This window comes from Pleuronectes platessa, chromosome 7 (assembly GCF_947347685.1).
Source record: "Pleuronectes platessa chromosome 7, fPlePla1.1, whole genome shotgun sequence".
Taxonomy (NCBI): domain Eukaryota; kingdom Metazoa; phylum Chordata; class Actinopteri; order Pleuronectiformes; family Pleuronectidae; genus Pleuronectes; species Pleuronectes platessa.
Genome location: NC_070632.1, coordinates 12455955 through 12471890, shown reverse-complemented (window position 1 = coordinate 12471890; position 15936 = coordinate 12455955). Strand labels below are relative to the sequence as shown.

Below are 15936 nucleotides of genomic sequence, written 5' to 3'. Positions count from 1 at the left end.
TATAAAGTGATTAGGCTCTGATAGCCAGATATTTTTTAATTCTTGGATTCATTAAAGCAAGTCCAACTATTCTCTTGTTGCATCTTTTGGTAATAAAAAGCAACAAACCAAACTGGGTCACTGTTGATTCTTTTTAACCTTAACATCGGCTCTGAAACAAATACTTAATAAATGTTGAGGGTAGAATGTTATGTTAAATCCAGGAAGTCATTTAGTTAAGCAGCAAGTGGTCCTTTCTATGTAAAACACAATCAAATCTGCAACTCTAAAACATGTTAATAAGACCTGGTAAAAAGTTCTTTAATAAATCAAATTTAATAGCATTTGAATATGAATTAATGAAGCTTTTGATGAACTAAAGGGACAAACAACAGTGGAGGAGGACTGTTTCACCACCTGGCCACTCAAATGTTATTATATTTTGTCGTGATGTATTTTTTACTCAGTTGTTGCATTTTGGGTTCAGGTGTGTTCCAGAAAGTAAATAATATATCAACATTACTGGAGCAGTTTACAATTTGATAACAGCTACAATGTATAGGGCTATTAATACACATTTATAACTCCTGTTTAGAGCTAAATAATCATCTTCACAAAAACTGAGCTTCCTACACTACCCGATAAGTATGTGATATCAAGTTTGTAAATATGTACAGGAGTCTGCAAATGTGGGTTTAGAATCAATGTGTGTGAAATCATATATGTGAACGTGTACAAAATTCGCAAATGTGTAAAGTGATTTGCAAGTGCGTTGATATTTGTGCACATTTAGACAAATCTGAAAATGCGTGCAGATATTAGAGTTTGAAAAAGTTTTTTTGCCCCAAGGACCTCATTGTGATGTCAGATGTTGTTTTATATTCGATGATACCCGGTGTCTGCTGGGCTAGATCTCAGTTGCGTGTTACACAGCTACACAATTTTTGTGTACAACATTCACTCACAAACACACACACACAGACACACAGTGTTTTGCAACAATGTTGGGCCCATATTACAGGACTTAGACTTAGAATTCACATTTACCTTTGTGTGTGATGTATCTGTTACTGTATATATAAAAAAATAGGACTCACTCGAGGACATCTCGGTTGAATTGCAGCTTGCTGTTCCCCAAAAACTCTCCAATCATCTGTCGGCTCAGGCCCTTCCTCTGCAGCAGGAAGTGAGCCACTCCGATGGCCGTGTCTGGGACGAAGCCACGAGTGATCAGGAAGTGGATGCCTCTTTCTGGGTTCCTGCCCGCAGATCAGCAACAGCACAGAAGCAGATAGTGTTAGGGTTAACAGGGCGTGTGCGAGGATTTTTGTGCGTTCAAGCAGATAGGTGTGAGGCGCCTGAGTGACAGAGAAAATGATTTACACTTCATTTAAGGGAAAGGGTGCTTTAATGAGTGCGTGTGTGTGTGTGGTTGTATGTGTGTATGTGTGTGTGTGCGCAAAGAGAAAGGAGAAAAGAGGGAAAAGAGGAGTGCACTCATGCGCAAAAGCTGTTAGCTCTGGACTTCTGGACCACATCAACTGTCACTGATGCATATGAGTTCATTTCATTTAATTTGTATTAACTAATAATACGTGCAGGCCGACCGTGGATTCTATTTATAGTCACCGAGAGTCTCTCCAAAATTGTTCATGACCTCCTTGACTCCCTTTCTTCTTCAACTGCCTTCTCCATCTTTTTCTTTCTCTATTTTCCTCTTTTCCTCCTGCGCCCCCCCCCCCCCCCCCTTCTCTCTCTCCAGCTCTTTTTTTTTTATCCTGACATCATGACATCAGAAGATGGCTCTGAAAAGGCAGCTCCTCCCAACGACCACGCAAACTAATGTGCAGCTGATTAAAGCAATTTACCTGTCTGTTGAAGATTTGTTAGACACAAACAGTAATAAGTGTACTTTGAACCCTGAGCCAGAGGGTGAGGAAAAGTGCCGTGATATTTTAGAATTTTTCTGTGAGCTGAAGAGAGAGAGGCTAAGTAAGTGTGTGTGAGTGTGTGCTTGTGTGTGTGTGCGTGTGTTTCCACCACACTCACACATTGAAGAGGTTGAGTCCGATACGATAGAGGCGTTTGCGGTGTGTGTCTGTGGACAGGGTTGGCGAGCGGCACGAGGCTGGGTCTTGGCAGCGGTCCCTGGGCAGAGAGACGACCAGGGCCTGCAAGGACTCAGGGCTCTGCCCCCCGGGGATATGCTGAGGATGAGTGTAGTGGTACTGCTGGTACTGGGTGTAAATCTGTGCAGGCTGCTGGTTCGACTGGGTGGAGGTGGAGGTGGAAGCAGAGTTAGAAGTGGATCCCAGTCTGTCTGAGCCGCTCTCCCCCTCCATCCCTCCTCCTCCCGGACCTGGCGCTGTGGAGCCCCTCCTGGAACCCGGATCGACCATTTCCAGCTCCTCGATGGGAGGCGGGGCAGGAAACTCTGGTTCCTCTGCAAACTGGCCATCTAACCCCCCCGCCATTCCGCCCAAAGAGGTTTTTCTACTGCCCGGCACTCCCCCACCGGTGTTGCCCATCGAGGTTGTGGTGGTGGTGGTGGCAGAGGAGATGGTGTAGGAGCTATTGCTGTCAATGTGAACAGTGACATCCCTGAAGGCCATCAGTAACGAGCTGGCACTGCGCGGCAGACAGGCGCTCTCAGCAGCCGCGCGAAGTGCCCCTGGGTCCATTAGGAGCCCCTTCCCCTCTCCGCCCTCTGATAGGCTCCAACCACGAAGGGCCTCATCGATTGACTGGGCCAAAGAGTGCAGCTGCAAATAAGATGATGAGAAAAACACTTGAAAACACTGATTTAATCAGGTCAATGAGCAGGAGTGAGGAGTGGAAAAGTTTCTGATTCCAGCTGGTGGCTAGGGGCACAGGGATGGTGGCTGGCTACTTAGCAAACCATGGCCTATTTGGCTAAATGAAAATGTTAACCTTATGATGGCAATATGTAAAAAGGTCAGAAAGTCCACAAAGCTATTACAATTAATTCAAAGGGCAGCATGAATGTCCCCAGATCATGTCAGGGCAAAGGTTGTGAGATACCTGAGTCTGGATCAAAGTACCAGACTGCTGTAATAATGACATATTTTATAATTTATTGAAACTTCCTGCACCACTTTACATCCCTATTTAGAGTGAAGCTTATGGGAGACAGAAGATGAGATGAGACTCACTTGTTCACTGAAGCAGTCCTCCAGCTGTGTGAGTGAGGGTGCCGACATTGGAGGTGGAGCTGTGGTCGGGGCAGGAGAGCGAGCGGCTAATGGGGCCGACGCAGGAGACGGGGGCAGAGAGGTGGATCGACAGGGCGGAGGAGGGGGAGTTTTGGAGCGCAGAGGTATCTGTCCTCCTCCTGGGTGCAGACTGTAACTGTGTCTCTGGGTTGCGTTCCGGGTGCGGCCTGAAGGGCTGGGATGGCGCATGGAGATCCGGCGGGGCAGCTTGCTCTCTGACAGCGAGTTGCGGATCTTCTGGAAGTTTTTGCTGAGCTGATACTGACGGAAGGCTGTCTGGATGCGGCGGGCCGCCCGCCTTGCTATGAGGTGGCCTCCGTACTTCTGCTCCAACTCTTCTATCTGGAGAAAGGGACGCAATTGAGGGGGAGTGAGTTTAAGTATCAAAACATGTTTACTAGGCTCTGAAACTTGGATAAGACACTAGAAGAGTGAGCACACAGCAGACAAAACAACAGACAAAACAACAGACAAAAATATGTATTCATCTACTAGCAGGCAAATATTATGTCACCGTTTTATACTGATGTCAACAAAAGATAAAAAGAATTCCAGCTTTGCCTGAATCATGAAATCCACACACACCCTCCTCAGAAGAATCCCTACTCATCTGCCCACTCTTTAAAAACCAGAAAGGATTTATGGTATTAGATCCAAAGTAAACTTAATCTATCATCATTCAACGGCTATTAGTGGCTAAAGGACAATGGGAAGGAGGATGGACATGCTGTGATAAAGTTACTGTTGGGAAATTGAATAGAAAAGTAAACAACCGCACAACCCTATTTCTGTTTTGTTTGTTGGCAGCAGCAGCTCAGCCTCGAAGAATCAGAGATCCGAGATTTTCAGCAAGAGGGAAAAACGAGAGAGAGCGGGGGAAGAGTGGGAGGCGAGGGAAGAGGAGACAGAGAGGGAGAAAAGGAGGACAGCCGCACATGTGCCGGTGTGTGTGTGTGTGTGTGTGTGTGTGTGTGTGTGTGTGTGTGCGTCTGCAAACGCAAACAGAAAAGCAAACGGACACACACTGATGCGTGCTTGTGTGCGCACACTGCAGCAGCGAAGGCAGTGGCGGCGCCGGACCCTTCAGCCGTTTGCTCCAAGAAAGAAGGAAATCACCAGGAGCAGTTATTAGCTGTTGTCATGACAACCTAGCATCTTTTGTGTTCACGTCGCCGCGGCACCGGATTCGCTGGTTCTCTCTGTCAAGTCAACAGAGACCGAAATAGATCTGGACGGAAATCTCTTTTGTGAGGGAAGACACATTGTCAGGTGATCATCCATCATCACCTCCTCAAACCTAAACCGGTGGAGGGGTCCGTCCAATCACGTGCCTGCAGGGCCTCACATGCACCTTAAAAAAAAAAAAAAAAAACACTCACCTGCTTGTTTTTATTCTCGAGGGTGATCTCATACTCGCTAGGTCCCTCCCTCATGGTTCCCTCCACTTCCTGTCCGCCACCGGAGGATGTTCCGTCCTCCAGGCTCAGCATCTGTCCACTACCAAGGTGATAGGAGGAGAAAGCTATCAGTCATCGCCGCTGACCTTCAAAGCTCTGCCATTATCTCAGTGGCAGATCATCAACTGTGCAGAGTGTGAGGGGGTTCATGAGGGAAGCAGCAGATGTGTGGCTACAGTGGCTCCGGGCGAGGGGGACTGTGTGTGCCCGGTGACAAGTCACAGGGCTGAAACTCAGGATATGTGACTAGGATGAAATATTTTTTGGAAAGGTTGACACCCCAGATAACACTTTTTTCATTGTTTGTTTATCAGTTGAAATTTGTGAATAATTAAAATGGTGTCAAAACACATTTTCTCACAACTCAAGGTTGATGAATCAGAGACTTGTTTTGGCTAAACACTATCGTTGATGATATAAAACTGACAGAAGCATATACAGTGAATATTTAGCTTCTTTCCATTAACAAAAGACTAAATGAAAAATCAATGATCAATTGGTTCCCAACATTTGTTTCTTGTGGCTCCTTAATACAAAGCAATATTGTGTTTCATGTTCATAGATAAAACCAAATAGCATTTAACAAAAAAGAACCAATTATAGAGGAAACGTCTGAAACATATAAATATTATAGCAGAATTATATTTTCTACCTGGGTGAACAACTGAGTTGATTTATTGATCAGCTCATTAATCTCATCCACATTAAATTAAGATAACTGTATTACTGAATTATCCCCATTTTGCTACCATGAGGTGTGTGTGTATGTGTGTGTGTGTGTGTGTGTGTGTGTGTGTGTGTGTGTGTGTGTGTGTGTGTGTGTGTGTGTGTGTGTGTGTGCGTGTGTGTGTGTGTGTGTGTGAGGGATGGAGGGAGGGTTCTCCAGATGATTAACCTTTGGAGATGATCGGTCAAAGGTCATCACATTTTACAAGATGTCTCCACAAATAATAGAGACAATCTGAAGCTTATATTGATCAGAAAAGTATGACCCATTACATGATGTCATATGATAAGTGATGTCAAGAAAGTCAGAAAGTGTCATCTGCATCATACCATGACCATAGACACAACATAAAGCTTACATAGATTGAAACATGATTAAGATCACATGGCAGGAATGATGTAACCATGAAAACCAATAAGATTACTGGGACACAATCTTAGTCAGAGAAACCAATCATTTGTCATCATATGGCATAAATGATCACCTCCTTATGAAGTGGCATCATTACAGTATCAAATTAGTATGAGCTGATTAGGGCATACCACGCGCACAGATTATGCATCACCACTCTGATGCTTTTCATTAGTTATGAGTCGATGCATTCATACGAATGAGGTCTTTGATAGACACGGGCCACAACAAGCATCATATAAACCAACAAACTCACTCATCACTCAAGTGGTTGCAATCCGCATCATTAGGAAACAATCTGCTCCCAGACTCAAGCAATTACTGTGCTGGATAACACACTCTGATACTGAGGAGAAAGTACATGAGGCTGCAGTAGGTGGCAAACAGAAAGTGGTTTTGGATCAAATGCCTGCCTTGAAAGAATATTCACCCACATCTAGATCTCTGTCTTGTGTGGTCATTTGGCACAACAACAACGTCCTGCCAGATGTTTTGCTCCACGGACATCGGCGTGTGCACCACACTCCAAAGAGTGGATGTGTTTCCATGGCAATGACATGATTTGGATTACAGTGGCACTCGTGATTAAAAGTATAACTGTCTGAGTCTGCTTCGTAGAAATAAAAATGACTGTCTCTCGTGTTCTGCTGCACGGATTACAGCGTAAGAGGATGATAAGTCTGTGACGTTATATAAGAGAAAAACACTGGAAGCGATGCAAGACAATAATAGACGGGCCGTCATATGCCCCGAGTCGAACGTGACCGGTAGAAAAAGTAGAGGGATAATAAAATCTGACCCCACGGATAATAATCAATTATTACAGTAATAAAGAAGTAGCACAGTCAAAACAAAATAGATTTAAATCTGTGCAGGATGCCGCCTCCCAGTGCTCACTGCCCCATCCTCCCCTTATAATCCCAGGTCCTGTCCACAGATGGAACAATGTTCTTTTGCAGGGCAGCAATAGCGAAATTCTGTGAAATCCATGTAAGAACCAAGAAAGCAAATAATCGCAATGACACAGCAGAAAGTGTTTTTTTACTGCATCACCACGTTTTCCACTTTTGGTCGAACTTCAGCATCTTTCATCATCGTCAGATTTCTTGTCTCACCTCTACTAAAGGCAATATGGACATTCAGCTCCCTTTATTCAGCCAAATAAAGCTTATAGGTATGACGTGGTACAAGCGTAGAGGTATAATCACACCCTAAGAGGTTTTATAATGGTGTGCGATTATGAGTGAGTTTGTGTATGTGTGTGCGCACGATGGTTTGTGCTCGTGCAATCTTTTCCTCTGCCCAGATAATGCTTACTCCGGTAATTTTTACACGAAGGGGACCAAACATGACTGGGGGAGAATAAAAAGCCTGCTCATGGTTAAATAATGAGAGCCTCACTAAAGTTCCTCTTTGTTTTCTCTGATTGCTGTGAAAGCAACTATCCTCCGTCCCCCCAGCCACGAGTCAGAGACAGAGCCGGAGAAGCTCGGTCGTATCTTTAAATGAGGTAAAAGCTGGAGAAAATGAAAAGAGAGCGGAAGCAGAGGAAAAGGCCGAGGTAGAAACGTAGAGGGAGGAAACGGGGAGGATAAAGTGAGAGTGTGTTGGTGAGTGCACGCTGGAGGCCGACTCTATCAGAAACTCTATTAAAACACTGCCATGCCCCAGCGCTGCATCAGAATACATTAGAGTACATTAGAATACATTAGAGGATTTAAAAGCAAGCGTTGAGGTATTAATGCATCTGGACAGCAAAAGCCTCTTTAATGATATGGGCGCTATATGCTCTCTCTCTCTCTCTCCCTCTGTTTTTAATACACACACAACACACACACACATGCATGCTCACATACCAGACACACTATGCACACACTCCTGCTCCACCTACATGAGTGAGGTCACTATGGAGGTGAAATTAGAATCTGTCAAGTCGCATCTCTCAAGGTCCCACAGAGGCCCACAGCACTGTACCACCACACACACTCCCACAAGGGGTGAGGTGAGAAAAGTCACGGCAGGTTACAGGCTAGATCTCATGACATCTCCGGGGAGGCTTGATTCAGTAGGTGACGGTTGGTTGTGCAGAGGTGGTGCTGGTTCACAGCTACCAGGCAGAACACACAGTTTCCTACAGGACGATAATAATGAGCCTTGGCTCCTCTACATCTCATCATCGCAGTTGGCTGTCCACTGCCGCTGTGCCATTAGCCCATCCAATTGGGACTTGATGTGGGTGTAAGGAGCGAAGTCATCAGATCAGAGGGAAGAGAGAGAGACAGAGAGAGACAGGGAGAGGGAGCAAGAGGGAGAGAGTCCAGCCCGACAGTTGGGGATATTAATAAGTACAGAATGACAGAGGGAGACTTGACAGAGAGTGACGAGATAGAAATAATTGCGGTGAGGTGATTAGAAGAGACAAAGTCCTACAACAGATAGATACCGGATAGAGATGCACATAGATAAAAAGGGGACGGATGTAGAAAAAAGGGGGGAAGATATTACAGTAGAGAAAAAAAGAGAGAAAAAGCTTTAGACTGAGAAAAACTGGACACAGAGAATTAAAAGATGGGGGGATATTTTGCAAGGACGCGAACGGTAATCAGAGAGAAACATGACAAAATCGACTTTACAACGTTGGAAACAGAGCCCTGCTCATTCAAACAACTCCAGAGTGAACGTCATGCATTCACACACACACATACACACACACATACACACACACACACACACAGGGAAATAAAAAGCATGAGCAAACTCGCACAACAAACAGACCACCCTGCCCACGCTGAAACAGATGGCAAAAAGTGGCGACAGAGGATTTTCAAAGTCAACACTTCAATTCTCCGGTTACTATGGTAGTAATAACCATTGCGTCAGTAGTGCTGGGTTGCCATGGGCACTTTTACAGTTGTGGTCTCAGTTCATGCACTTACCCTCCACACGCCTCCAACCCCCAACCCCTCTGTCTCTCGCTCTATATGTGAGTTACCCTTGGGGCTGTAAGCGCTATAGGTCGGTTACGGAGAATTTAACTCCCTCACTGTGACTCCCGGCTCGGCGAGTCCATAAATACACCAATTCACAACACTCCACAAGCTGTGTACTAAGCACACACGATAACGAGCATGGAGAAAAGCCACGGGAGCGGACATCACTCGGTCAGATGACACACATGTGCAAATATACAGAGGGGATGGACATTTTTCAATGGCTGAAGGAAGAGTCGAAGAGAAGCAAGAGTAAAACCCTCTAGAAAAATAGAATTGGTATTCAATGGAGTGTATGTTCATGAAGCAATGAATTGTTCCCTGAGAAATCAATGACTCAAGTAGTTTTTTCGTAATCTTGCTTACAAACAAACACACAAACCAACCAACAAGCAAAAGGAGAGGGTTGAAAAATAACCACCTTTTTATCAACACTGAGTTCATTCAAAGTATAATATTTCAGTCTTAGACATTTGTCAGACATCAAATTCAACAATGTAATACAGCAGAGCCACAGGCTGTAACGGGTGAAACCCAATTAAAAAACACTTGAACATTTTGGTGGGCTTATTTCTTGTTCTTTGGGAAGAAAACTAAAAAAGCACGTTTCCCAGAATATCAAACAATTGCTTTAAAATGAGACACAAAATAAATCTTTCAATGTCAATGAGAGTGATCCCCTGCTCCAGTTCCCGAGTTGTGTGGTAATCTGTGCACTGGTTTTTGCGTAATCAAACAAACAGACAAACAGACTGAGAATATAGGTGTCTGTGATTGGTCGTTGAGGGCGTCTTACCAAGATGAGCCAGTGGTGTCAGCCTCTGGATGTTCAGGGGCGGGGCAGCAAAACTGATGCAGCACAATCTCGCTCCTGTAGAAGAGGAAGAACAGAGAGGAGGAGGAGAGGTAAGCAGAGAGGAGGCTGAGGTGGAAAGACACCCTGTCATTCGGGTATTATTGGCTGCTGCTAGCTGTTTGCCTTGTTTCCAAATTCCCCCTTATGCTCACTCTGAGTCCAATGTCTCAAAAGATCCTGTAGAGACATCTCATTAGATTCCTCTGGATTATTTCCATGAGTTCTGTTTACAGTGGGGCACTGATCCCAGGGTAAAATACCCTATGTAGGTCAATTCAGAGCTGAGAAAGCTTAGATATATGTGCGAGCATTTGCATGTTTGTGTGTCAGTGAGGGCTGGTTTGGGCCTGTCTCCCTTTCAGATCATCAGATCGGCAGTGATTAAGCAGAATTCCCCCCAAGAAACATATCTGGACCGATCGGTATTCTCTGTGTCTGATTCTGTCTCTTTCTCTTCTTAAGTTCGCCTCTCTCGTTTCTCTCTCATACATTTTACATGTACATTCATATTTTAAGGATTTTGCGGGTGCGCTTGTGTGGAGCAATTTAGAGTGAAGATATCAACAAAACATAAAACAGGGTTCAGTGTATAAGCCCTAAGCTTTCGGAGGCTGGACCCCCTCCACTACTGAAGACGACGAATTAAGATGAATCCTCAGTGTCTCAGGCTTCATATCATTTGAAAATGCAAACAATCTCTGTCCATATGAGCATTTTGGCCTCCTCATATTCGCTTTAATCCTCCTCCATACTCAACGAAAACGCACGTACGCATGCCATGTGTGTGTTAACAGGAAGGCATTGTGGAAACGTCACACATGGAGAATAATAGCTCTTGTGTTGGTGTAAAATGCAGGATATAACTGCAGAACGGCTGAGGCCAGCTGTTTTCCTCCAGAGGGATCATGTGATAGGAGCCTGCCGAATCAGCGAAGGCTACGTCGATAAGACCCAATCAGCAAGCGTTTGTGAGGGGCTACTTCAAAGTAGTAGTTTCCAAACATCTTCAAACTCTGCCCGTCCAGACTAAAGTGCACCCCCGACAGGCGGCGTATCCAGAGCGGAGTTGATGCCTTTTTAAATGAAAACGTTAGTGTGGATGCTGCCTGACCTGAATGTTTTTGAAGGCATGTGTCCGAGCGAATGGGTCACATTAGATCCTACCAAAATGAGCTGAGAGCACTTAGTTGACAGTGAATTTCTTGGCCATGGTACAGTAAGTCTCCTGACCTGGGAGCATACTGCTCGTGACACAGACCTACAGTGACAGGCGTTCGGAGTCGGCACAGGACTCACACTGACAGTCAAGGCTTCTTTTCACTGCAACTTCCACACACTCCAAATAACACAGACCTTTGTTCGGATACCACCAATCAACACTCTAAGGTTTCTACATAAGTAATACTCGTCCATCTGTTGTAATGCCTACTCCACCATTGTCAACACTTACACACTCGCAAACACACACATGAATAATTTGCTCTCCTTTTAGCAGCACTTGTGCCGTGGTTTACAACCTCAGCGTCGGAGCTTGGAGAGCAGCGGTGGGGGACCAAGTCACAGAATACCTGCTGCCCTCATGCACTCCAGTTGCGCTATATTTGGAATCTTTAAAAAAAAAAAGATTCTGGTATCTCGAAAAACAATTATGTTCAATTCTAGATTTCATTTCATGGCATTTATGTTGTGTTTCTTCCTTCTTCATCTCAAAAAGCAGGAGACGTTCTGTCTTTCATTCAGTACTGAGTCTTCAAACGTGCATGTCAACATACATTTACTGTAGGCACATTTTTAAAACTCACAGATGCAGAGTTGTGTGTTTCCACCTCCAGGTTACCAACAGGTAAATATCTCAACATGAATTATTCACCTACTTGATCTTGAATCTCTGTGGTATACTAAAAAACATGTCTCATGCATGAGATGACTCCAACTCAATTACTCTATTTCTTCATTTAAATCATTTGCTGCTTGCAAAAATAAATCATTCCTTATTTAAAAGTCCATTTCAGAGTTGATGCATCTCGTTATTCTTGTCTCGTCTTCAAGGTGGAATCTTCTCTGTGCAAAATCCTTCAAGTCTCATTTATATGAGCAGTAGTAACGTGTGGTAGGTCACCCTCAGTGTGTGTTGTGGAATTGTGTAATGTAAGGCACACCTTGAAAATTACATCAAGGTAGAATCTCTGCACACTAACAAGATTATGAATATGAGTTTTTTCGAAGGACAATATTTAGTTGAACACATGTGTCAGACATCAAATCCAACAATGTGAAAAGCATATAGCCATAGGCTGTACCATGCAACCAGATGGAGAACCAAATCTCTGAGACAGTATCTGCATCAATAATTGATAGGAAACATCTTAGGGTAGAAGAACATTTTGATTCTGGTCTCAGACCAAGAATAAATAACTCTCGGCAAGAAAGCAAATATCCCCAATTATCAAACTACAGCTTTAAAATGAGATACAATTTCAATCTAATTCTGGGCGATAGAAATGAAAGCACAAAAAAATTTGATGAAAGAAATTCTAAAACAGTCTCCAGTCCTCTGCTGAATGTCTTCCCCCTAGAAGTGGATAGTGCACCTTACCTAAGGAGGATTTCTACATGGTTGTTGCACATATAATTGCAGCCCCTGTTTAAATTGTGGACCTTGAACGGCCCCGGATTTAGATCCTAGATCCGCCACTGCCCCATTCACACACACACACACACACACACACACACACACTCAGCAGGTCCATCCTTCTGCCTCTACAAGACGCACAGATACAGTTATCCGCCTCCAACAACGCTTACAAAGAGAGCAGGTGAATATTTTAACAGTACATGGCTCCTGCTGTCGGCCCGTGTTCCCTCTCTGCCTGCCCCGTCCTCCCTCACACCATCTCCCTGCTTTTCCCTGTTCTGTAAGAGTACTCTAAACGCAATGCGTTTCAATGGCCAGAATCAGGGTGCAAGGAAAGTGGTGAGAAGGAAAAGGAGGAGGGTGCATCAAGATCAACTCGGTTTGGATTCAAAACATCGTCAGTGCATTGTGTTCACCTTCGGCTGCGCCACAGGACGCCGGGCCTGTCCCTGCGCCGTCCGACCTACTTATCTGCCAGCAAGACAGATGAACCGAGGAGACAGCTACCCCAAATGCACCCGTTTCAAATGTCTCTCATCTCTGTTTCCGTCTCTCCCTGTATACCTGTCTCACTCCCTGTGTACTGAGCCCCCCACCACCCCTCCTCCTCCTTCCGTTCTCTCTTGGCCACCCTTTCTCTGTTTTTTTCTTTATTCCCAAGCCTCTCTTTCTGCCTCCTTCCCTTTTCACTGGTGCAATCCGATGTTAGCCTCCAGCTCCTTTCTCTAGACACCTCCGAGGGCTCCATCAAAGACGACGACTGAGCTTGAATCACTCTCCTTCTCTTTCTATCTCTCTGCCTTTTTCTCTCTCCTGAGAATGGCTGATTACTGTTCGCTCCATGGGCTAAGTGGGGCAGATAGGAGGCTCAGCTGGAAGGAGAGAGAGAAATGAGCAGAGGAGAGGCTCCCGTCTCACCCTCCTACCATAGGCAAATCCACGTGCATTGGCAATGCTGAAAAAGATGCAACCACACAGACACAATCTGAGCTGACCCGGAGATGACAAGTCATTTATCTGTAAAGCTGGGCTCTATAAGAGCATAAGATAAACATGCATATTAATGCAAACAGTAAGAAGTAAGATGGTTGGAAGACCTAATGCAGGCTAACACATGCACCTACAAACATATGCACAAAAAACCCAACACATGTACTGACACAGAAACACGCTGACACACACACGTCACACTGACAGCAGCAATAGTAGAGGGCAGATCTGATCTCCAGTCAGCTACAGACAGGACGCAGAAGCCAATGACGTCAGGGAGAAGAATCCTCTCAAAATGCAAGTGAAGGCCTCACCTCACCTTCACCTGCACGCGCGGAATGCCAGAAGCAAAAGAAGAAATTAAGTGTTAAGCAACTGGTCTTATCAAGGTGGCCATAAAATCAATGCGGATGTTGGGATGTAAGGTTGCATTCAAGGACACACAGCAGCAACCGCAGGAGCAGGAAGGGCCGCTTAATAGACCCCCGGCCTCGCTCTGCTGAGTGATCAACCGGTGGACGCCGCTGCTGTCTTCTGTTTTTATGCCACCAGCTTCTATTACAACGATTTCTTTGTTGTCATTTTTTCTCCTCACCAGTAAACTAATTTGAATTTGGAACCAGTGGTGTTACAATGATTCTCGTCAAAGACTAACAAATAGTTGCCGCAGGGTACGCTCTTTAGAAAGCACAAGCGCAACTCAGGTTCCAGGCAGAGAAACAGGGGAGAGCAACAGGCACACACACGCACACACACACAGAGCAGGGAAGGTGTTGTGTGTTGTAAGAATTATATCAACAACTGTTTTTTTTTGATAATATGCATGTTTCCCCCTCTGCACTGCTCTGCTCCTCTCAACTCTTCCTCATTCTGCGTTGCTCCCCTCACTGGAGGTGGAGTCCCAGAGAGACCAATCAGGACTCCTGCTGAGATACAACTTATGAGCAGAACACACACTTATACACACACATACACACACACATTTAGGTATTGAGAGCACGAAAAAGAGAGAAAGGTAGTTTTCACTCATTAGGTGGTGTGATGGTGTACTACGAGGCCCTGCTGCTGAGCTGGGTGTCTACGTCTCTCTGCCTATGACTGTGTGCACGTGTGTCTCATCTAACGCTGCAACTTCAGAGACCCACTGCTCCCCTGAGAATTCCCCCCAGATCCCATGCAATAAATAATGAAAGCCAACAGCCACGGTGATGAGACATGGTATCTCATCTTCACACGTGAAGCTGCTCCTGTCTGCAGTTGACATTGACCAATGTGCTGTGAGAGTATTTCCAGCACATACGCACACAGGAACACACACACACACACACACACACACACTCCTGCATACAGGCCTACAGCTGTTTGTTATGTAATGAGCCAGTAATCGTGATCCAGCTTCTCATTTAAATAATCCACCTCTTCCTCCTCTGGCACAGTTCTCAGCCGACACACACTCTCACACACAGAGAGTAACATTTGGATATTTGCATGTGCCTTCTACATTGGTTTAACGCAGCTCAGTCTGCAGGACATACATGCCCGTGCACAAGCACTGAGGTTTGGACAAATGCCACACAAATGCTGAGATGGATACAAAATAAGCCATGATAACCAAGGCAGGGGAGGTATTTAGGGCATGGGTCAATACTGCAGAAAATACAGCACAATAGGAGGTTTTCAACAAAATCTAAAAACCATATAAAACCATTGGACACACACATTACATCGACTTACAATATATCCTGGAGACATAGCCTTCATCACGCTACTTGCCTATAACCATAACCTTTACTCTAACCTCTCGAACCTATATTTTGATGATGTACATTGTGGGGACTTATTTGTCCTCATGAAGAGACAGGTCACCATAATGTCAGTGTGTAAATACATTTAGGTGCCCACAACATAAGTATTTCCTAAGCCAAACACACACACACACACACACACACACACACACACACACACACACACACACACACACACACACACACACACACACACACACAAACACACACTGACACACACACCACAATAAATGACCATGAACCATAACTCACTCAGATTGCTTGGCCAGAGACCGACAGAGGGTTGTGGGGGTCATCTGCACCAAAGAGCGGCAGCTGGTGAAACTTCCGCCGTTTTCTGGGTCACTCTCGACCGGGGAGATCGTGGACGGATCGGCCGGTACCAGCTGCATGTCCCCCGGGTCCATAGGTTGCGGAGGCGCTGGCTGGACCTCCGGATTGGTCTCGACCTGCGCTGCTGGTGCATGTTCCGGCAGAGACCCCGCATCTGCAGGCTCGGGGTCCTCATGTGGGGGGTGATGGTGGTGATGCAGGAAGCTGGGGTCGGGGAGATGATGGTGGTGGAGGTGGTGGTGGATGTAAGGATGCTGCTGCTGGACCCTGACGTCCATCAGGTGCCTGTTCTCGCCGATGAGCTCGTCCACCCGCCGGTCCAGCTCCTCTATCCGGGCGCGCTGGGTCTGGATGAGGCTCTGCTGGTTCTGGACGATGGTGGTGAGCTCCCGTAGGTACAGAATCGCCTGCACCGGGTTTTCGAGCAGGCTGGAGCTCATCATACCCAAATGCAAGGGGAGGGAAGAGAAGGAGAAGAAGAAGAAAAAGGGAGAAGCTGGAATTGCAGGTGGAGGACAGC

General features: G+C 45.5%; 1 protein-coding gene across 1 annotated transcript in view; it reads right to left on the bottom strand.

Annotated features, from left to right (window-relative positions):
- iqsec3b (IQ motif and Sec7 domain ArfGEF 3b) overlaps positions 1-15859 on the bottom strand; it is a 31679-nt gene extending 15820 nt beyond the window's left edge. Inside the window, exons 1-6 of the mRNA XM_053426161.1 lie at positions 15336-15859; positions 9594-9668; positions 4592-4709; positions 3153-3554; positions 2029-2741; positions 1077-1238 (exon numbers count right to left, since the gene is read on the bottom strand). Coding sequence (XP_053282136.1) covers positions 1077-1238; positions 2029-2741; positions 3153-3554; positions 4592-4709; positions 9594-9668; positions 15336-15859 — 1994 coding nt within the window. The remainder of the gene's footprint in view (positions 1-1076; positions 1239-2028; positions 2742-3152; positions 3555-4591; positions 4710-9593; positions 9669-15335) is intronic.
- Positions 15860-15936: the final 77 nt, after the last annotated feature.